The sequence below is a fragment of the Phyllostomus discolor genome, chromosome 13 (assembly GCF_004126475.2).
Source record: "Phyllostomus discolor isolate MPI-MPIP mPhyDis1 chromosome 13, mPhyDis1.pri.v3, whole genome shotgun sequence".
NCBI lineage: Eukaryota > Metazoa > Chordata > Mammalia > Chiroptera > Phyllostomidae > Phyllostomus > Phyllostomus discolor.
Window position 1 is genome coordinate 2656699 of NC_040915.2, and position 22580 is coordinate 2679278.

The 22580-nt window shown below is 53.9% G+C and overlaps 1 protein-coding gene and 1 pseudogene across 6 annotated transcripts; one reads left to right on the forward strand and one right to left on the reverse strand.

Moving 5' to 3' along the window:
• Positions 1-294: 294 nt before the first annotated feature.
• Positions 295-405, forward strand: LOC114510503 (annotated as a pseudogene).
• A 6076-nt stretch (positions 406-6481) lies between these two features.
• On the reverse strand, positions 6482-21758 carry RNF44 (ring finger protein 44). 6 transcript variants are annotated; one of them, XM_036014438.1, is made up of 11 exons: positions 21486-21758; positions 11553-11704; positions 11217-11400; positions 10647-10814; positions 10143-10319; positions 9883-10044; positions 9693-9811; positions 9356-9443; positions 9144-9265; positions 8934-9033; positions 6482-8752 (listed from the first exon to the last, which is right to left on the reverse strand). In XM_036014438.1, the coding sequence occupies exons 2-11, from the start codon at positions 11657-11659 to the stop codon at positions 8690-8692; spliced, it is 1290 nt and encodes a 429-aa protein (XP_035870331.1). In that variant the 5' UTR covers positions 11660-11704; positions 21486-21758; the 3' UTR covers positions 6482-8689. The 6 variants fall into 6 exon arrangements, with proteins under 6 accessions (XP_035870331.1, XP_035870333.1, XP_035870332.1 ...); XM_036014440.1 differs by having other exon boundaries at positions 10143-10316; positions 21486-21736; XM_036014439.1 differs by lacking the exon at positions 21486-21758 and adding an exon at positions 16520-17328.
• Positions 21759-22580: the final 822 nt, after the last annotated feature.

Genomic DNA, 22580 nt, shown 5'->3' on the forward strand with positions numbered 1-22580 from the left:
CTGTGTTATGGGTGGCCGCCTGGCCATCAGCTGGGGACTTGGGACTTAAGGAGAGTACAGAACTGAACGCCTGCGCCAACCGTTTTGAACTGACTTTGGGTACAAAGGACGATCTGGTCATCTGGACTTGGAAGCCATCAAAGGGCAGGAACGACGTGAAAGTGGTGTGCTCCTGCTGGGGAACACAGAGGGGGGCCTTGGTCCGACGGCTGCCAGGCGAGGGGCACAGGGCTCTGACTTCACGGCTGCGTGCGTGGCTGTATAGAGTGACCACATAGAGTGACCACTGACTTAATTACTTCTCAGCCTTTTGGCTAAGATCAAGTGTAGTATCTGTTCTTTTCAGAATAACCACTGACGTATTTCTTACAGACTGTATCAAAATACATGTTTTTAACAATATTAAAAAAGTAAAAAAAGAAAGAAAACCTGCCAACCTATAGTCCACTGTAATGGTACTATTTAACATTTTCACCGGCAATGTGTGAGAAATCCAATTTCTCTGCAACCTTGCCAGAACTTGATAATGTCACTACTTCTGATTTTAGTTGTTTTAATAGATATGTAATACTCTGAATGTGGTTTAATCTGCATTTCCTTTATGGTTAACTATATTGAACACAAGAAATATCCTCTTTCCTAAAATGTATGCTGATGTCTTTTGCTCATATTCTAAGAGATTTTCTTATTTTTAATTTTTTAAAATATATTTTATTGCTTGTGCTATCACAGTTGTCCCATTTCCCCCCTTCATTCCCCTCCACACTGCACACCCCCTACACCCACATTTCGCCCCCTTTAGTTCATGTCCATGGATCATACATATAAGTTCTTTGGCTTCTACATTTCCTACACTATTCTTGCCCTCCCCCTGTCTGTTTTCTACCTACCATCTATGCTACTTACTCTCTGTACCTTTTCCCCCTCTCTCCCCCTCCCACTCCCCCGCTGATAATCCTCCATGTGATCTCCATTTCTGTGATTCTGTTCCTATTCTAGTTCTTTGCTTAGTTCATTTTTGGTTTTGTTTTAGGTTCAGTTGTTAATAACAGTGAGTTTGTTGTCATTTTACTGTTCATATTTTTTATCTTCTTTTTCTTAGATCAGTCCCTTTAACATTTCATATAATAAGGGCTGGGTGATGATGAACTCCTTTAACTTGACCTTATCTGGGAAGCATGTTATCTGCCCTTCCATTCTAAGTGATACCTTTGCTGGATAGAATAATCTTGGATATTGGTCCTTGCCTTTCATGACTTTGAATACTTCTTTCCAGCCCCTTCGTGCCTGCAAGGTTTCTCTTGAGAAATCAGCTGACAGTCTGATGGGAACTCCTTTGTAGGTAACTGCCTCCTTTCCTCTCTCTGCTTTTAAGATTCTCTCCTTATCTTTAATCTTAGGTAATGTATTTATGATGTGCCTTGGTGTGTGCTTCTTTGAGTCCAACTTCTTTGGGACTCTGTGAGCTTCCTGGCCTTCCTGGAAGTCTATTTCCTTTGCCAGATTGGGGAAGTTCTCCTTCATTATGTTTTCAAGTAGGTTTTCAATTTCTTCCTCTTCCTCTTCTCCTTCTGGCACCCCTATGATTCTGATGTTGGAATGTTTAAAGTTGCCCTGGAGGTTCCTATGCCTCTCCTCATTTTTTTGAATTCCTGTTTCTTCATTCTGTTCTGGTTGAATGTTTCTTTCTTCCTTCTGGTCCAAACCATTGATTTGAGTCCTGGTTTCTTTTCTGTCACTGTTGGTTCCCTGAACATTTTCCTTTATTTCACTTAGCATAGCCTTCATTTTTTCTTCTAATTTGCGACCATATTCAACCAATTCTGTGAGTATCCTGATTACCAGTGTTTTGAACTCTTCATCTGATAGGCTGGCTATCTCTTCATGGCTTAGTTGTATTTTTTCTGGAGCTTTGATCCGTTCTTTCGTTTGGGCCATATTTTTGTCTCGGCGCACCTGTTACATAGTAAGGGGTGGAGCCTTAGGTGTTTGCCAGGGTGGGGCAACCCATGTTGCCACTTCCCACAGGCAAAGTGGGCCCTTCTGGTGCTGATTCCCAAGTGGGTAGGCTTGTGTACGTTCTAACACCCTGTGGGTCTCTCCAACAAGCTCTCCTGTGAGGTTGGGAGTTTCTCCCGCTGCCGCCTCAACCCCCACAGGTTTTCACTCAGAGGATTTGAGGCTTTATTTCCCCACACTGGGACCCTGGGTTGTGGGTCTATCTTGCTCCCCAGTTGTTCATCCTGGTTTATCTGCATGAGAATGTGGGACCGCCCAGTCCTCCAGCCGCCACCTGGTGGAGTCCTCTCTGCCCGCTGCCCAGTGCCGCCACTCCTACCCATCTGGTTTCTTCTTTAACTCCTTGGTTGTGGGACTTCCATATAGTTCAGTTTTCTGGCAGTTCTGGTTGTTATTTTGTTTTTAAATTGTTGTCCTTTTGGTTGTGCGAGGAGGCACAGTGTGTCTACCTGTGCCTCCATCTTGGATGGAAGTCTATTCTAAGAGATTTTCAACTGGTGTATTACAAGAATTTTTAAAACATGTAATGCCTGACTATTTAGTCAGGGACGCTGACCTCTTTTCCTTTAGATTGTCAAATTAAAAAAATGACAACAGCAGCTGTCTGGTGTGAATGAATCAAAATTGTATCTTTTTTTTGTCAGATTGGCAAATAGTATATTTTTGGTGTGCTACAGAATTTTAGTAATTACTTTTTGCATGCCATGAAATTAAAAAGGTAGAAAATCACTGTTTTAACTAGATTGTTTTTTGTTGAATTTTGACAGTTCTTTATATATCTGAGTTATGAGTCCTTTGTCAGATATGTGACTTGCACATTGTTTTTTAAATTTTTTAAAAGACTTTATTTATTTTCAGAGAAAGGAGAAGGGAAGGAGAGAGAAAGGAAGAGACACATCAATGTGTGGTTGCCTCTCACATGCCCCTCCACTGCAGACCTGGCCCACAACCCAGGCATGTTCCCTGACAGGGAATCAAACCTGTGACTTTTCATTTGGCAGGCCAGCGCTCAAACCACTGAGCCACACCAGCCAGGCAATGGTGCTTTTTTTTCAAGTTTTAAAATATTTATTGAATTTATTGGGGATGACACTGGTTAATAAAATCACATAGGTTCCAGGTGTACAATGCTATATCATCGGTATATTGTACTGTGTGTTCACCCCCCCAAGGCAAGTCTCCCTCCTACACCATTTATCCCCGCTACCCTCTTCTACCTCCTCCCAACTTCTTTCCCTTCTGTATGATCCATGTTGCATTCATTTTTGTACAAAGTGTGAGGTTTAGGTCAATTCTTTTTTTTTCTTTTTTGCTTATTGAAGTCCAATTACTCCAGTATTATTTGTTGGGAGGAAAGGCTTCACAACCATTCACAGACCAGGTGGCTGTTCTCTCGCGGGTCTGTCTCTGGGCTCTTCACCCCGTCCCACTGCTCTACTTGCTGATTCCTCTGCCCACACTCGGATTGAGGCAGCGCTATGGTAAGTCTGAAATCAAGTAGAGTGATTTTTGTACTTTTTCCTGTTTTTCAAAATTGTCTTAGCTACTCTGGGATCTTTGCCTTTTTATATAAATTTGTCTGTATCTCAAAAAGAAATCCCACTTTGCTGGAATTTTGATAGGAATTGCATTAAACCTACAGGTCAGTATGGGAAGAAATGACATCTTTGCTATGCTGAGTCATATCTTCCTGTCAAAGAATTTGTTTCTTTGACATGTTACTTCATTTATGTAGGTGTTTGATTTCTTTCATCAGTGTTTTGGAGTTTTCAACATATAGTTTCCTCTATGGTTTCACTTTCTGTGGTTTTAATTATCTATTGATCAACTGCAGCCAAAAATAGAAAATGGAAAGTTCAGAAATATACGATTTATAAGTTTTAAATTGCTACCTGCAGTCCTGGCCAGTGCAGCTCAGTGGATTGAGTGCTGGCCTATGAACCAAAGGGTCACCGGTTCCATTCCCAGGCAGGGCACATGCCTGGGTTGTGAACCAGGTCCGCAGTGGAGGGGCACGTGTGAGGCAATCACACATTGATGTGTCTCTCCCTCTCTTTCTCCCTCCCTTTCCCTCTCTCAAAAAGCAAATAAATAAAATCTTAAAAGAAAATTGCTAGCCACTCTGAGTAGCATGATAAAATCTCTTGCGATTCTGCTCCGCCTACCCTCTGTCCTGCCTGGGCTGTGACTCACCCCTTTGTCCGTCACAGCCACGATATGTGTGTTCGCCACCCGGTAGTCACTGAGTAGCCTTCTCAGTTATTGTTAGACTGTTGTGGTATCTCAGTGCTTGTGTTCAAGTCACCCTATTTTGCTTAAGAACAGCCCCAAAGCACAAGAGCAGTGATGCTGGCAATTTGGTTATGCAAAGGGAAGCCATAAAGTGTATGTATGCATAAAAAACCACAGCATAATCTTGGCTGGTGTAGCTCAGTGGATCGAGTGCAGGCCTATGAACCAAAGGGTCACAGGTTTGATTCCCAGGCAGGGCACATGCCTGGGTTCCTGGCTAGGTCCCCAGTGGGGGGTGCATGAGAGGCAGCCACACATTGATGTTTCTCTCCCTTTCTTCCTTCCCCTCTCTCTAAAAATAAATAAAATCTTTAAAACAAAACAAGACAAAAAAGTCTCCACAGCCTATGTAAGGTTCAGTGCTGTCATTTCAGGAATGTACTGGGGGATCTGCGGGTGTATCCTCTGTAGATAAGAGGGGACTTCTGTACAAGTCTTGTAGCATTGTGTTAGGTTTATACATGCTTCATTTCTCGTTTAAGTGATTCCAAATGGGGGCATTGTTTTCAATTTCAATTTCCTTGTGTTCATTGTTAGTATATAGGAGGAATATGATTAATTTTGGTAAATTGACCTTGTATCCTATGACCTGATGAACTCATGTAGTTCTAGGAATGCTTTTTTCTATAGATTCCTTGGGATTTTCTACATAGATTTTCATCAAATCATCTACAAGGAGGGAGTTTTATGTCTTCCTTTTCTGTCTGTAGGCCTCACTTTATTTCCCTTTTCTTGTTCTATTGTGCTGGCTAGGACTGGGGAGAATGGACACCCTTGGTTGTCCTGACCTCGGGGGTGGGGAGCATTGTCTTTCACCCCGTGAAGTACAATGGTGGCTCTTGGGTTTTTTGTAGATGCTCTTTATCAAGTTGAGGAAGTCACCCTCTACTGCTGGCTTGCTGAGTTTTTATCATGAATACATTTGGACAATCCTATTTTGCATCCATTGATATGACCCTGTGATTTTCCTTTCCCAGGATTCTTTTCAGTATTTCTTCAAATACTGTAAAAGGCTTAGAGTTCCTCACCTGACAATTTTCTCAGACCAGGGCCCACTGGTCTGATCCCTGTCACCCAGTGAGCCCCATGGAATATGACTTGAGCCCTACATGGGGCCCAAGGACCTGCTGCCCACAGTACGTACCTGCTCCCAGAGACACATCACATGCCTGCAGAGCCAAGGCTCAGAAAAGCCTGCCACTCAGGCTCCTGTAACCTTCCACACGGGGTCCCCGAGCTTGGTTGATCGGAGAGCCCTTTTGTTTGCACAAACCCCACCATGCTCCCACAGGACTGCCTCGGAAACACACTTAGGGAATCACACATCAGATTCAGTCACCAAAGCCTGGATGAGAAGGGCCCTGACCAGGGTTACAGAGTGGCAAGCACAGACACCAAGACCCAGGCGTTTGGGCCCCCGCCCACGTGGCTTCCTGCGGCACTCCAGAGTGCCCGGGTATGGGGAACACAGCATGACCATCAGGGCCCCTTGGTGGTTCCCAGGCCCTTCATCCCTACGTGGCCTGGGGACGAGGGCCCCAGGCCACGCATGCTCAGGCGGGCCAGGTCAGGGCAGGTGGGTGTCTCACGCAGGCCGGGCCGTCACAGCTCTTCAAAGGTTGCGAGGGTCCACGGGCAGGCATACAACTCAAGTTGGTGTGACCAGACTCCACCCCAGAAGTTGTTAGAATTCCCAGGATAAATGGGTCTCCATGCAGATCCCGCAAAACACCAGAAAACTGCGCTAGAGCTACCAAGAAGCATGATGCAGAAAGAGCGCCTTTGAAACAAAGTTGTAAGACCCAAGGACCTTGCTCCTGCCACGTTAGAAGAGCCTACTTCCACAGTTTAAAGGATAGGACCCCAGTAAGTGACCCTTTCCTCAAACCAGTTAAAAGGAATCTTGCCACTTGGTAACAGACTCTTGCCTCATCTGTGTGACAGGCAGTTACCATTAACCCGTGGGGCAGACCGTCTCCATCAGGGGGACCCCCCTATTTCCACGGCAGAGGACCTCTGCCGCCTTCTCCGCTCAGCTCACCCTGCCCCCACGCCCTCACGTGGACCCTCCTGCCCCAGCCCCTCTCAGGTGGATCCCCACTCCCACGCAGGTGGACACCCATGCCCCCACACCCCACCAAAAGAACACAGGCAGCAAAATGCAGCTTCAGCAATACTCGATATACATCATACATTTATTAGTGAATATCCCTCTGAAATCAGCAACAATATTAAAAAAAATAATGATTGCACTACTTGGTCAAGCAGAACTAGCAACTTTCATTTTAAAAAAAGTACAAATCTGTTAAAAATTTCAATCAGTATACACATATATATATAATACAACATACTAGTCATGTTAAATGCTACAAACCAATGTGAATCCAATGGAATGGAAAAAACCACACATTTAAGCTTTAAGAACAATTTTTTTCTCTATATATTAGCATTTTTCTCAAATACATACATGGGAAGAATGAGGTAACTGTAAAATGTGCAAGGAACAGGGCCCCCAAAGTACATATATTTCTATATATATATGCAGTTACATATATATAGAACGCCTCTCTAACACAGAACACAGGTGCTGGGCCCAGCCGGGCTGGGGATGCTGCCCACGGCCATGCCCAGGCCAGAAGCTGGGAGTGAGAGTAAACATCAGCAAGCCCCCACCACAGGAAATCATTGGTAACATGGCATCTATAGCAAGGTCGGCAAATCACAAACACCCTAAATAATTGTTTTATAAATCTTTTGTAACTGATTTTTTAAAATGTTGTGTCCCCCTGCCCCCGCCACAGGTGCTCCTTGGGACGCTGGGGCAGCCAGCACAATCCGAGAGCCCACCTGGCCTGGAGACTGGAGGGGTCTCGAAACCTATTGCCAGGGTGAGGAAGGGTGGGTCGGAGAGGGTGGTTCTCTGTGTAAAACACATGGGGTTTTGACACTGCTATAAATATAGAAACATCACCTGGAGTTATATACAGTAAGACTTTGGGTTCTTCACGGGGGTGGGGCCAGGCTGATGGGGCCCCATGGCAGGCTGGGGGAGGTGGGGCCGGGGCCGCTGCGGGGGAACGAGGGTGGTTGGAGCATCCCTGAGGCAGCAGGCGCCAGGGGCTGCCTGCTAGGATGTGCCGGCCCCACACGCGGTTCGTTCAGGGCAGCAACCCCAGCGGGGAGTAGGGCAGGAAAGAGACCAGGAGGGCAAGGGAAGGGGGCTCAGCCAGACCCTGACGGGGCCTCCTCCAGACCTTGGGGGGCAGGGCTCAGGCTGGGAGGGGGCCCTGTCCTCCTGGGACTTCCTTGGAGGAGACTCGCCCAGGCGGGAGACGGGCCCTGGCTGGAGGGAGAAATGCCCTGAAAAGCATACGGTCCCGGTAGGCTCGGGGGACGTGTGCAGTACAGTGCATGGCAGTTATCAGCTGAGCACAGACCCCCCGACTCCACCTGTGACCGCCAGCCACCGGCCCAGCCCCCAGCCGCGCATGTGGACTGGGCAGCACCAGCGGGCCATTCCCTGCCTCCTGGGCACTCAGTCCTAGGTGGTCCCTAAACCGCCCATTTAACAAAAAGGAAACATTGTTTAAAAATCCACACCCCCAAATCCTACACGTGATTCTGGGCCAAATGAATAAAAGAAAGCTGCTACTCCTCACATTCATGCAAAATGACAAAGGGGACACTGGACGTGGGGTCTGGCCCCTGTCACTGCCAGGGAGGAGTGGCCACCAGGACACAGGTTACTCCCCCTGGTCTGGCCCAGGCCCCTCAGGATACCTGCCGCCCAGGCTCAGGGCCCTCCAGCCTGGGGTGGGGCTGGAATGTTGTGCCTGGGGCGAGGGGCCTCTAAGGGAGCCCGGCCCACCCCTCCCAGCCAGCTGGGTAGGACTGTCTGACCGGGTCAAGGCCGGAGGACCAAGGCCTGCGGGTCAGAACAGCCTCAAGCCACTCTGTCTTTGCCCGTCAGTGCCACCTGGGAAGAGGGCACGCTGTTTCAGTGCAAGAGACTGAGTAACCCGGGATGGTGCCTCTTTGCCCATCCTGGGGCCAGGGGTCTCTACCAGCTGGACTGGGGGAACAGACCCCTGGCTCCCAGAGCTGTCAGGAGGAGGAGCTGGACCCGAGGGCAAACGGGAAGGAGACTGAGTTAGGGGCCCTCAGGCAGCTCCGTGGTGGGCAGACCGGCAGGCAGACTGGGGATGGAGTCTTTGGAGCTTGGCAAACGCAGGGGCTTATTGCAGAGCTGACCCCGGCACCAGCTCTGGAGATACAGGTGGGAACAATGAGACAGGCTTGGGCCACTCCCTCCCAACCCTCCCTGGGTTCCCCGAGTTTCCAGAGCTTCAGGCAGGGTTCTCACGGGCAGCCATGGGCCTCACTCGGCCTCCCTGGGCACTTCAGAGGCGTCGGCCCGGCAAATGGGACACGTCCGGTTGGCCTGTGGGGGAGGGAACAGCTGCACATCAGACCCCACTCATGCCCGCCCCCTATCCCACCTGGGTCTTTTCTACTGCCTGGTGGGGACATGGCCCCAAGTCCGCCCCCCCCCCCCCCCCCCCCCCCCCCCCCCCGCCTCAGGACAGGAGGAGTGTCTGGGAGAGTGGCTGGGGCTGCATCACCTTCAGCCACTTGTCGACACACTTGGTGTGGAACTCATGGTTGCAGGGGAGAACTCGGAGCAGCTGCCGCGCCTCGAAGTCACTGAAGCAGACCACACACCTGGGGGGAGGGCAGAGAGCATCACCTGCACGCTGCCTGCCGCCAGGGGCAGGCTCACGGCAGAGCACGAGGCCCTGCTCACAGAGGCAGGAGGCGGGCCCAGCACTCACAGTGTCTGCTCAGACTGCCGGCTGTCTGGGTTAAAGCGGTAGGCAGGGAGCTGCTCTATGTCTGCTTTGGCAAGTCCTCGAGGCTTGGCGTCCCCCAGCCGCTCCGCCAGGCTCAGGAGGGCCTGGGTAGGGGCAGAAGGGGGGAGGGGTCAGCGGTGGCCTGGGCTGGAGGTCCCCAAGACACCACCTCCCAGAATGGGGTTCCGTGTCACCTCATAGTTCTCCATCTCCACGTCATCCACGTCAAGATCCAGGCTGATGGTGGGTCCCACTGCCGTTGGTGACATTGGCAGCATTGAGCTAGGGGAGAAAGGCACAGGGGACCACGGTCAAGTCCAGTAGGCACTGGGGCACAGTGTCTGCCCCATGACGTGGCAGGAGGAGAGGGCCCAGCTGGTGTGTGTGTGCGCACGTGCATGTGCGTGGTCTGCTGGAGTGCCAGATGGCCCAAGAGGCCTGGATGCCACCAGCTACGTGGGGGGAGTCTCACCACTGGAGGCCCCAGGAGAACACAGCACCAGGGTCTGGGACAGATGTGTCGGTACTCACAGGAAGTAGGGCAGGAAGCTGGGGTAATATGGCGGCGGTGGTGGTGGCGGTGGCGGCAGCGGCTGTTGCAGGCGGTATCTCTGGGTGCTCAGTCTCCGTGGCACCATGTGGGAATACGGCTGTGACAGGGGCAATGGTGAGCCAGTGGACCTGGCTCCCATCGCCCCAGAGCCCGGGAGGGGGCACTCACCACTCCGAAGGATAGCTCTTGGTGCAGCGGGTCGTGGGGCAGGTAGTGCAGGGGCACGGACGGGGACAGGGCCGGGCCCGGGGCGGAGGTGGAGTAGGTGAAGCTCCCCAGGGGGTACTGGTCCCCCCGGAGGTCCATGTCACTGTCCAGCCGCTGCAGGGGCTGGGAGAGGCAGGGGTGGGTCAGCAGGAGTCAGTCACAGGGAAGGCCCTGCCCCCCAGGCCGTCTCCTCTGGTGTCAGCCCCATCGCCCAGACTCACCATCCGTGGGTGCTGGGTCTGCAGCGATATGAACTGCCCCAGAGGCGCCATGTGGGCGGGCTGGGGGTGTGGGGCTGGCGGTGGGGGGTGCAGGATGTAGTGGTCACTGGAGATGAGGTGGGGGTAGGCCTGATAGGGCACAGGGAGCTGCTGCATGGTGCACGCCTGGATCAGCTGCCAAGAGAGGGGGCAGGGGCTGGAGAAGGTTCTTCTGGGCTGGACCTGTGCTTGTGACCAGGGCTGGGGCCAGCCCATTCAGCAACAGACCCTGCTGAGGCCCCCTGGAGCAACCACCCCATCCCTATCCTAGGCCACCCAGGCAGGACGCTTAACATTCTGCAAGGCCCGTTGGTGCCACCCCAAACGGGCTCTGTTGGGAGGCTGGGTGCAGCACGCTGGCTCTCTGCCAGCATGGATGGATGTGGTGAGCTTGGTGGTTTAGCCACGGCCCGTGCTGGGTCTTCTCGTGGGGAGGAGTGGGGTGGGACAGAGGCCCTCACTCACCGGGGGTGGGAGGCAGCAGAGTGGGTAGTGCTGCCCGCTGAACATCACGGAGCATGCTGGGAGCTGTTGGGCGCTGCAGCCAGGGATGTGCTGGCCTGAAGGCAAGGGGAAGCCTTGGGTCGTCACTGTGGTAACTGTGTAGGACAGGGGGACGGCTCCCTGGTGCACCTGTTGGCGGAGAAGGGCCAGGAGTTGGGGGGAGGAAGCCTGGCCGTGAGGCTGCCCGCCCCCGCCCTGCCCTGCCAATGTGACAAAGTCCTGCCTGGCCACCTCCCTCCCAGCTCTAGCTGGGGCCTACCTGGGTGCAGACGCGGCTGTTCCTCTGCCCCACTCCCCGAAGGGCAGAGGACCCTCGGGGAACCTGAGCAGGGCTGCCAGCTCTACCACTCATCCACTGCACAGCCCCAGGGTGGCCCTTTCCTTCTCTGGGCCTCAGTTTACCAACCTGTGAAGCAGGGCTGATCACGGCTCCCTGAACACACGAGCTAAGCAAGGAGAAGCCAGGGCCCTGCCCCCTCTGCCCCACAGACAGGCTCACCAGAGCCTGGGGGGTGGGGGTGTGCTGCCTACCTGCTCGTGGATGTCGACCATGAACGGGGAGCTCTGTTGGGAAGCTGGGTGCAGCATTCGGGGGCTCCCGCCGGCAGGAGCCGAGGCTCGGCGCTCTTCTACGGGGAGGAGTGGTGGTCGGGGCGGCGGCTGCTGGGAGGGTAAGCGCTCATCCTGGGCAGGCGGGCGGCCCTCATGGCCAGGGCTGCACCACAGAGAGGAGGCCCAGGTAGGACTAAGGGGGGCCATTCACTCACAGGCATGGAGGGAAGCCGAGGTCACCACCCACTGGGGAGGGAAGAAGGCTCAGGGCCCTGTGCCCCGCCGTCCCCTGAGCCCCAGGAGGTTCCTTCCTACCTTCCCCAGAGCCGGGCCGGGGAGCTGCCAGGTCCTGCAGACAATCGCCGCTGACCCACTGGGGTGGAGGGGGGCCACCTAGTCACTGCCAGAGCCCATGGTCGCATCAGGGGTAGCAGAGAGGTGGAGGGGCTGGGCCGGGGCTCACAACCCTGTAAGTCAAAATGACAGAGAAACTAAGACTCAGAGGAGTCCGGTCACTTGCCCCATGGGGGTCTGAGAGACAGAAGCAAACCCTTGCAGTCTGACCCCTAGGCCACTGATACGCCCCCACCCCTGTGCTCCCCATGCCTGCACACAGGCTCGCTGGGTCCCTGGGTTTGGCCCTCTTCCTGGCACTGGGCTCAGGAGTGAGCCCAGGGACAGGCTTGGCCTGCAGGGGGCCCAGGCCACAGTCCTCCACTCTGTAAAACAGGATCAAGTTCCTTAGGGCTGCGCTAGTTTCAGAGGGCTGGCCAGCATGCTTCTGGACCAGGTGGCCCTGGTAAGGCTCCCCCAGTGTGGGCACCCGGGGTACGCTCGGGTGTGGGGTCTCAGTGCTGGCCTTCAGGTGGGTAGGGGACTCTAGCTTCCTCCCTTCCATCTGGTTGACTCAGGGGGATTGCAGTCAGGCTTAGGCTCGGTTTTCCTTTCTCTGTTGCCAGGTGAGAGGTTCTGACCCAGTTCCTGTCCTTGGGGATGCCCAGTCCAAGGCAAGGCTGCCCCTAGTGAGAAAGTCCTGCTGGGCCACCTCCCTCCCTTCTCTAGCTAGGGGTCGACCCAGGTACGGACCTGGCCGTACCTTTGTTTCTTTCCATAACCCAGTCCCACAGTGCCTGTCCACGTGTGACTTCACCTAGTCTTCAAAGGTTTTGTTGGCTCCATTTTACAGATAAGAAACTGAGGCTCAGACAGAGGAAGGGACTTGCTCAAGTGTCAAAACTGGGAGGGGGGCTAACCACAAGCCTCTGGCTGCACGACGGGAGGGGTCTAGCCCAAGGGCTTCCCAGGAGGTGGCGAAGGAAGCCAGCCACCCTGGTTGGTCAGACAGGTCTGGAAGGGGGCCAGGCACTTGCTCTGGGGGCCCCACACAGCTCCCAAGTGGGAGGTGGAGCTTGCTGGAAAAAAAAAAAAGGGGAAGCCAGGACTTAAGGGAGGAAGCTGAGTGGGAATGGGGTGTGGCAGGTTTTCTCCCTCCCTGGGAGCTGGGGCAAGTTGGAGGTAGCACTCATTACCTTAAGTTGGGAGGAGGCCCCAGCAAGGAAAGCTCTGGAACCTGTCGGGCCCTGCACAGCTGTTGCTATTCCTGCCAGAGGGAGGCCCCCACCACCCCTTCCCCTCTGACAGAACTCCTGTGCCTCCCTGCCCTCCAGCTGTGGGTGTTGCCTCCCTAGTGACACAGCCCGGAGGCAGCTGTACAGTCCCCTCAGCACCTTGTTCCTTCCTGCCAACTGGGGCAAAGACACTTCCTTTGCACTCCACGTTCAAGCCTGGGCTGACTCTCCAAACGAATCGGCAAGGAAGGTTCTTCTCCAGCTGTCAGGGAGGCCCCAGCCAGGAAGTGGGGGCTGGGAGCACACCTCTCCTGCCCAGCTCGCTTGTCAGAGGGGTGGGGGGCCCACTGACCAGCTTGTGTCTGGCACAGGCCAGGCCTGGTGTGGGGATGCACATCACACAGGGCCAAGGCCAAAGGCCAGTCTGGTATAGTGGAGCTGGGGCCAGCAGTTCAAACCTGGGAGGCCACATACAGACCTGCCTTTGGAGGGGTGGGGGGCAGGGAATCTGGTTCCATGGGACCTCATTTCTGCTTGCCCCCCCCCCCCGCCCCTGCTTACAGCATGAGCCACCCCAGGACCATTCCCCACCTGCCCACCACAGGTGACTAGGTGTGTGATCCCTGCTGTGAGCCAAGTGCACATCTTTACATATGTGTGTATGCACACAGCCTCCCTGATGCCTGGCTGACAATTCAGCCTAGCAAACACAGGCCAAGAGAGACTCAGAGGTGATACTGGAGGCCCTCAGCCAACCCCAGACCTCCTGGATCAGAATCTTTACAGTAAGGTTGGGAAACAAGGGCACCTAGACTTTTACCAAATTCTCCAGCAGCTTCTACAGCCGGGCTAGGTTTGGGAACCTCCACTCTAACTGACCTCAGAGCTCCTGGGAACCCATAGTCCTACTGATGAGGAATATTAATAGCTGTGGTGCTTCCCACGAGCCGTCTCGATGAGACCTCATAGCCATGCTCGAAAGCAGGGGCAGTGCGGCTCACAGCCAGGCAGTCTTGCTGAAGTCTGGGCGGCATCAAGACACAGGCATGTGGACTCCACAGAGGCCCAGGCCCGTGGGAATCTGCTCTGAGGCCAGCCCCTCAAAGACACTCCCCCTCAGGAATGAGAAGAAGCCAAGTTGCTGAGAACCCAAACCAGCAGACAGAAGAGGCTCCAGCTGTGGACAACAGTGCCAAAGGTGGCAGTGTTGGTTCTTGCATTCTCACACAGGACACCCTGATTTCTGGCCAGAGTCTTGGGCACATCACTTCCCCTCTCTGAGCCTCAGCTTCTTCATTGTAAAGTGGGAGCAGAGCAGTGGCCACTCCCAGCGCACTGGCAAGGGCTGCTCACAGGACGGGGGAGGAGTGGTCTGCAAGTCTTAGGTGTGAGCGGCCACTGTCAGATAGTTAGAGGCTCACCTTCACCCCCACCCTCCGAGCAGAAATCAGGGGCCACTTCAAGCTCTGCAGGCAGTGGCTGGGATATATGCTTCCCTAGGGGAGCATCCCAGCTGGCAAGAAAGGGGCCCCTGGTTCCCGAAGTCCTACCAGGGATGGAGATAGCAGAAGAGACACACCCACTTCACAGTTGAGGAAACTGAGACCCAAAGAAAGGAAGTAACCTTCTCTAGGCCACAAACCCAGAGAGGGACAAAACTGGCCCTGGCTGGCCCCTTGGGCCCAGACTCCCCCAACCCCTGCCTCACTCACTAGCATCAGGAACCCTAAGAACTGCCTAATTCCAACTCTGTTCCAGGCCCTAAAGGAGATCAGGGGAGTACTCTTGAAGGTGCCTGCAACTTGCTCTACTGTGGAAAGAAACCAAGGGAGGCTCAGAGTTAGACCTAGTAACTGGCTCAAGGTCAAACAGCCCTAACCGCTCTGCCTTTCCACACTCGTGTGTGCTGTGCTCTCACTTAAGTCCCAACCCTAAATCCAATCTTACCTGGAAGCAGGCGCCGGCCTTTGCACCCATACCCTCCCCGCAGGAGGCAGCCACCTCCCTGCTTCAAGTGCCCCAGCAGCCACCCCATCTGGGTCTAAGGAACCCCTTTCAAGTCATGTCAGGTGGCCCCAGGTGCTGTTTTGCAGATAAGCAAAGTAAGTCTGACAGCATGAACAAACTAAACAGGATGAGAAGCCCCTTCCTTCTCTCCCCTCATCCCCCCAAAGAGGCAGGCCAGGACAGCCAGACTTGAGACTAGGAGTTCTTGCTTGGCCAGCCCAGGCTCCCTGGGTGACCTTGCTCAAGGAAATCTCTTCAGTTGTGAGTCTCAGTCGCCACTACTGTAAAATGGGGATGGAAATATCTCCTTCCCAGAGCACCCAAATGAAACCAGAGGACTCGAGATGCAAGACTCCCAAGTGGTTGCACTGGTGGGGCAGCGAACCAGTGTCCCTGAGGGGCAGGCCCCTCCTCAATGTGAGCCAGGTACAGGTTGCAGGGCTCTGGGAAGCTTCCTCAGCTACCTCTCCCAGGGAATAGATTGCCAGGGTGTGGACACCGCCAAGAGAGGGGCCTCTCTCGTTCCCATCTCACTCCTTTGTGCCGCCTTTGGAGGGACCAGGGAGCGGGAGGCCAGACTGCGGCGTCTGAGCATGAGCGCTGTGACTTTAAGAGTCGAGGATCGCGGACCATGTGCTCGGCGTGAGACAAAAGCAACAACAAAGGAAGTGGCGGCGGCAGGGGGAGGGGGCGGCTCCTTCCTCTTCAACCGCAGCTCCCAGACTCTGTAGCCGGGGGACTTGTCCAGGCCTCTGGGGTCGCTGGGATTGGGGGTGTCTCTGATCCTAGAGGTCTCACCACCCCCGCCGGACTTCCCGTGATTAACCCCTGCGGAGCCAGCTCTATCACAGCCCCCAGTCCCAAGGGAGGGGGGCAGCAGTTTCCAGGGATGCGGAAATCAGGAGTTGGGGGCTCTGGCCCTGACTCACCTTCAGCCGCCTGGACACACGTTGATTCCTTTGTTCCCGATCTAGGGCGGCCAAGCTGGGCAAGGGGGCGGTGGTGGTGCTGGGGGGCTGCCTGGACCCTTTAAGAGCCCCCGCCCTGCGGAACAATATGCTTTCCTTCCCACCCCCTGTTCCGCGGGCAGTCCAGCTCCTTCCGGGGCCCTCTCTCTTTGTTGTCCGTCCGCCGGCGTCCGCCTCCCGAGGCCCACGCGCGCTAAGGCTGTCTTGGCCCAGGCTCTCCGAGAGCCGGAGGTTGCGCGGACGGGTTTGCGCAGCTGCCCGCGGCTGGCCCTTTAAGAACTGTCCGCCGCGCCAGCGGAATGTAACAAACCCGACATTTGATTCACAACATTGGAAGCGACGGGGTCGCGCGTAGGGTGGGAGGGGGGCCTCGCGGGAGCGCGCTAAGGAGGTTCCGACAAACAGTAGCAGCTAGCTGCCAGCGGCAGCCCCGCCCCGCCGGGGCCCCAAGAGCCAATCATTCGCTGCGGCTAGGCACGTGACTAGTGACCCGCCATTTTGGAAGGCAGATTGAAAAAAAACTCGCCCACCACTTTCACACTTAAAGTGACCACAGCCATCACAGGCAACGGGCGGGGCCACACGGTCTGACCTAAAGATGGGAGTCTCGGAGGTGAGAAAAACCAGTCAGCTGCAGTTCGAACTTTCTAAGCAAACTCGCGAGCCACTCGCCCCTCTGAGGCTCAGTTTCCCTGCCAGAAAAATGGGTCCCGCCAAGAGAACCACATCCTGGACTTACTGTATCATGGTTCCCTTCCGGAGGCAGGGCCCCACCTGGGACACTGAACTGCAATGGGGTCAATCTTCACTCAAGATGGGGGGGGGGGGTCCTTTTAGGTTAGCCCGAGTGGTTAGGCAAGCTCTAACAGTCATGTACCCGCAACCTCCCCAGAGATGACGTCAGCCCCAAAAGCTACTGCGCTCGATGACATCATGGTCTGGCTGCCTTGCATCTCCTTGTTTATACTGCCCAGCAGCTTTAAAAAGCTGGGACGGCCCCCAATGCCTAAGCAACCAATAGCGAGCAATCCATGTAAATAAGTTACCGCCTAACCGGCAAGGGGATTGGCCCTGCGCATGCTGACGTCACAGAGATCTTTTTTAATTGCCCCGCCCCCAACGTGGCCAGGAGAAGGGGCGGGTAACCATTTGTAGCTAGAGCAGCAGACACCAGGCACTTCAGTTGCTTCTTGATTAAGGGGGAGTGGGGAAATAAGCCAGCTGCTTTAGTGTTCTACTGTACTCCCAGCACCTATGAGATGGCAGGATTAGTACAACCTGCCCATTTTACAGACGGGTAAAGAGGATTCGAGAGGTATCACTTGACCCCAGGTCACACAGCCACGGAAGTGTGTGGCTGTTTATGTATTTGAACCTAAGCCAAAGCTGAGGTTCCCCCTTTGTCTGGATGCCCTCCCTGGGCAGATATACAAAGTGAAAATTAACGCCATATTGATTATTTAAGCAAAAAGATCAGTAATACCCGAAATATCCAAGAGCTGGGAACCAGCCCAATCAAGAATGGTATATGAGCCCTGCCTGGCTGGTGTGGTTCAGTGGAACTGAGTGGCCTGTGAACCAAAGAGCTGCTGCTTAGATTGCCAGTCAGGGCACATGCCTTGGGTTGCAGGCCAGGTTCCCATTTCAGGGTGTGCAAGAGAGGCAACCTATCGCTGTATCTTTCACACACTGATGTCTCTCCCTCTCCAAAGATAAATAAAATCTTTTAAAAAAATATTGAAAGCAAGATGCTCAACAGAATATAACAGTATGTATCTATTTTTTAATTACATATATACAAAAAATATCTGCAGAATATATGTGGAAGGATATAGAGGAAACTGACAGTTGTCCTCAGGGAGAACTATGAGACCACTGGGTCAGGAGGGTAGACCGCTTATTATACATGCTTTTGTACATTTGCTCTTAAAAACCAACCCTATACAGTATATAACCTACTGAAAAGTCTAAAGAAAATTACTGTAAAAGAGAATGCTTTTCGTTTTTTAAGCCATAAAATATTCTGATCCTTTAGTCAGAAATCCCCCTTCAGGAAAGGTATCCAATGGAAAAACCTGTAAGTTTGGGGAACAGACATGCTTACTGAAGTGTTGTTTAGCACTGTGTATGTACAGCCAGCAACACAAGGACTGATCTCTAGGCACAGATCAAATTCATGATGCGTCACTACAGATGGTACCCAGAAAGCCAGGCTCGCTCTCTCCACCACAGTGAACACTATGTGTGTATGAGAATAGATGGGGATGACACAGGATGATTGATGGCTTTTTCTAATCTTACCGACTCTCTTCTCCTATAATCCTACAGCCCACCATGCGAAAGCAATTAAGAAGTTCTCCCCATATTCCAAGATGCCTACATATTAAGACAACCTCCTGTTTGCATGTGTAGGCACAGAATGTGCTGCCTGGCCTTCAGCTATATGCTCCTACCAAGCTTCCCCCTACAAAACTTTTCAGACTTCCCCCGCCCCCCAACTGCCTGGTGCTCCACCTGGCCTTCCCTGCCTGCCACCTTCCTGTCCAGGATGCCCTCTCCTCCTTCCTACCAACCCATTCCTCTTCTCTGCCCTTTGAGGCTCAGCTCCTGTCTCACCTCTTAAAGGAAGCTGCCAAGTCTCCAGCGTGAACTGAACTGCCCCATCTCTGAACTCAGCTCAAAGCACCATGACCTTCACCTCATGCCATTAACTTGCACACAGCTCTGTCACAGTCCATCACTGTGTACTCCACTGGCCTTAGGGGATTCAGAATTTTTAAGGGCACAACATCCAGCCTTCACTGGGAGGCAGATGCCACCAGTCTCATTTTTGGGGTGATGATCTAAGGCTCCAGGAGGTGAACTGACTTGCCCCAGGCCACACAGTAAGAAACCTTCCCATTCCCCAAGTCAGAAAGTGACTCTTCTGCCACAGTCCAGTTCTGTACTTTAAATTCTTTAAGCCTCTGACTGTACCATTCACTCTGCCTGGAACACCCTCAACAACCTCTACTCACCTCAGGCAAAACCCTGCCTTTGGGACTCAGCTTAAAGACCGCCTGGTCTCTGGCAGTCCACTGCTCTGACTTCCTCAACACACAGCACAACTGTCCTCACGCTGCGTCAGGCAGGGACTCCCCCTGCCCTGGCTCACACAGGATGGTGGATGCCCATGGAAAGGGCTCTGGGTTTGACTCTCAGCTCTAGGCTACAGGGCCAGGAAACCCCTGCCCCGCCTTCTCTCACGCACAACCCCCTGGGGCCCTCAGGAAATCCCCACAGCACCTCCGGCTTCTCCCCAGGGCCAGAGGCCAGTAACATCTCCCTCTAACCTGAAAAACCTTCCTGAGTGCATGTGGAATCACTCTGGAGCAAGTGGGAAGGAGGGTAAATTTTAGCAGATTTTCCAGAGAAGCCAGAAATCTGGACTTTCCTATGAAATTTCTTCAGGTTCCTGGCTGACTCTTGTGCTTTGGAACACCACTGTAGGGATGTGGCCTGCATACTTCCTGCAAGCTGAGTTCTCATTGGCCCACCCCACCCCCTTGAAGGCCAGTTTTGCTACTTTCATCATACAGATGAGGAAGGTGATTCAGGAAATAACACCCCTTGCCACAGATCCCGGAAGTGTGGTCCAGTGAGTTCCAGGAACCACAGGTAGTGGGGGTTCACCCTTGCCCAGATGTCTGCCATGAGGTTATGTGGAGAAATTGGGGTCCCAGGGCCTCCTGCGTGGTCTGGACAAGTTCCATCCTGATCATTGGCTCACTGGTTCTTCCAATGACCTATGAGCTAGGCACCAGCATCCGCCCCATTTTACAGATGAGGTAACTTGGGAGAGAATGGGTATCACTCGGCCACCATCATACAGCCATCAAGGGGTAAACCTGGGATCACATTCTTATCTCACATTGTCTGGTTCATGCCATGCAAATGTCAACCTTGGGGTCAAAACAGCCCCAAGGGCTGTTTAATGAAAGCACAGATGTCCTGGGACAGGAGAGAGACCATGGAGGATCAGAGACTAGTGGTGGCTCCAGGTGACAGGGGAAATAAGTGGCAGAGGGATCCGAATCCTGATAGCTCCAAGTGCAAAACAATGGATGCTCCTCTCCAGCCCCCACCCCCGAGTCTCCTATGTAGGAGATGGGATGCTCTTCAACAGGACAAAGGCAGGGACGTCTGTTCCTGGTGGAGCCCTATCCTGCTCCATTGGCCCACCCAAGGGCCTGGACAGCTGGCTGCCACCCTCCCTTCCTCAGGGAGAAAATACTACATTCCCTTCTCCTAAGACTCAAGCCCTCCAAAGAAGCGGGGCCCTGCAGTCCTGCAGGCAGACCACCCAGGGCCCCACAGAGCCAGCCCAGGACAGGCCTGAACAAACTGCCTTCCCATCTGAGCCTCAAGCTGACTCCCCTAAAAAGAGTAGGTGGGGGGAGGGTGGGGTACCTATAAAGGTGTTCCCAGATTTGGGGCTCAGGTCTCTGGCAGCACTCTGGCCCCAGCTTTGAAACTCTGGGCCAGTTGTTTGGCCTCTCTCTGCCTCATAGTCTCTTCTTTGTAAAATCAGGACACGGATAACAACACTAGCGACAGATGACATTTACTGAGCACTTAGTAGGTGCCAACAAGGCAGGAATACATTAATCTGATGATTAAATAAAGAACCACTGAAGCCAGTATGTGACCTTCAGAAGTCACCTTCTCTGGGGCTCAGTTTGGCCAAGTGTAAAATGGGACAATAGTACCTCAGAGAGTCAACAGTGGCTCTCTCTCTCTCTCACTATGTGTGCATCTTTGGGGGTACCTGCCTGACTTTCCAGGTGCGGGTCTACGCGGGAACTTTGGGAGTATGGCGCCGGGAGGGGCTGTCCTTTCTGACTTCCTCTTCCCTGCAGCTCTCACCACTGGCACCACGGGTCTGCAGAGCAGGCAGCAGGTACTGTCACCACATCATCCACAGATGAAAACCGAGGACTACAGGACTGCGGCGCCTAGCAGATCCAGGGAGATAAGTCCAACCAAATACTCCATTTCCCCTCCATCTTAACTTGTCTCTCCTACTCGAAAGCCAGCTTCCCACCACCCCCTTCCTGCCCACACCGCCTTCCCAACCTCCAACACCCGCTGAACTCAGGCTTAGTGGCTCTAAGGCAACGGAAGTTGTGTGACCTTGGACAGGACGAGACCCTTTCTGGCTCCCCACACCCCAGGCGATCCAACATCCTGAAAGCAGTTAATGACGGCTCTGGGGTGCAGTGATCTCGTCCCGGACCCGCAACCACTCCAGAGTAGGGGCCAGTACGTTCTGGCTCCCCAAGGGTTGGGACAAGGAGAGCCGGTAAAATGGAACGGACGCGACGAGGCCAAATGACCGCAGCTCTCCATCCCAGGCGCTAGGGCCCCAGCTGAAGCCGGGGTCCGCCAGGGGTTACAATCGGGGCATGCGCAGTGCGCTGGGCAGGCTGAGACTTGTAGTTCCCAGGGGCTCCGCGAATGGGGCATTTGAATCTAGTGGGCGGACAGCTAAACGGAGCGGCTCTGGCTCCAGGTCCCGGGACAGCGAGCTTCGGCCCTGCGGACACAGGGACAGGTCTCAATGAAAGTCCTGCGCTACTCTGCCAGCCCGTAGCCACCCCCAATCGCTCCATCTTTCCTGTTCCTGCGGCGCGGGCGCACAGCGCTGGAGCCTGGCTGGGCATTACCTGGGGCCGCGGCGGGGCTCCAGCCCCACCGGGCGGCCGGCGCGTCGCTCCCGCTGCAGCCCCGGGTCCCGGTCCTGCTGCGGCCTGAGCGTCACCGGCCGCGGCACCCCCTCTGGCCCCACGCAGTGGAACCGTCCGTGGACCTCACCGCTGGGCGCAAGCGCGGGGCCCACGCCGGCTGCGCAGCTTTCGCCCCTGCTCCCGGGCGCATGGAACTACCTGGACTACACCAAGCGCGCAGGAGCGGGAGGGGGAAGAGGGCGTGGTGTGGCCCGACCACGCCTATTCAGCGTCCGGCGGGAAGGGGCAGGCGAGGACCAAGCCCCTAGAGCTGGGCGTCACAGTTGCTTGGCTACTGTCCGTGTAACCGTGGAATGGTGGCTGACGTAGTCTCTCATCTGTAAAATTAATACGAGCCTGTGACCGTTCAAAGGGCCTTTGCTTCACAAGAGTTTGATCCTCTCTCCCAGCCGCAGATGGAGAAGTAAGGATTTATATACAAAGAGCACTCTGGAGTCAGCCGATCTTGGTTCTCCCGTTTGGGCCTTTTTCTGAGCCTCAGTTCCCTCGTCTGGGAAGTGGTAGCAATAATACCTCCTTGGCGAGGTTGGGACACTGCAATGACGAGAGAGGGCATATAACCATCGTTACAGCGAGCTTGGATAGAGACTGGTGGAAACCTGCTCAGGCGGCCATCCCAAACCCCCAAGGACATCCCAGATGCCTCCCATCTGTGGGCGTATTAAGCCGGTGAGGACTACAACTCCCAGTGTGCCCTACTCTGGCCGAGTGGTGCCCGGACTTGTAGTCTCCGAAGACCTTGCCTTCCAGAGGCTCCCCCTGAGGCCCTCCTTTCTCGGCCCAGGACCTGGCCCCTCTCTGCTGGGGTTAGGCCCACTACTTTGAGGTCAACTGAAAAAATTTTTGTTTTAAATTTGTTTGGTTGTTTGTTTGTTTGTTTTAGCGAGACCAACTTGTTTTTTAAAGTTTTTGTTGCGCATTTACCACGACCCAAACAATATTCTAAGTGCTTAACATGAATTGCCTTAGTCATTCCTAAAATCTAAACAGTGTGGGAATACTTTATTATCTCTG

Excerpts from the sequence above, each read along its gene's own strand:
- RNF44 (XM_036014438.1), bottom strand. The coding sequence starts at position 11,659 with ATGCGACCATGGGCTCTGGCAGTGACTAGGTGGCCCCCCTCCACCCCA. Across the intron at positions 10,815-11,216 it reads TGGTCGACATCCACGAGCAG|GTGCACCAGGGAGCCGTCCC; the intron begins GTAGGCAGCACA and ends CTCCGCCAACAG. Across the intron at positions 8,753-8,933 it reads GTGTCGACAAGTGGCTGAAG|GCCAACCGGACGTGTCCCAT; the intron begins GTGATGCAGCCC and ends CCTCCCCCACAG.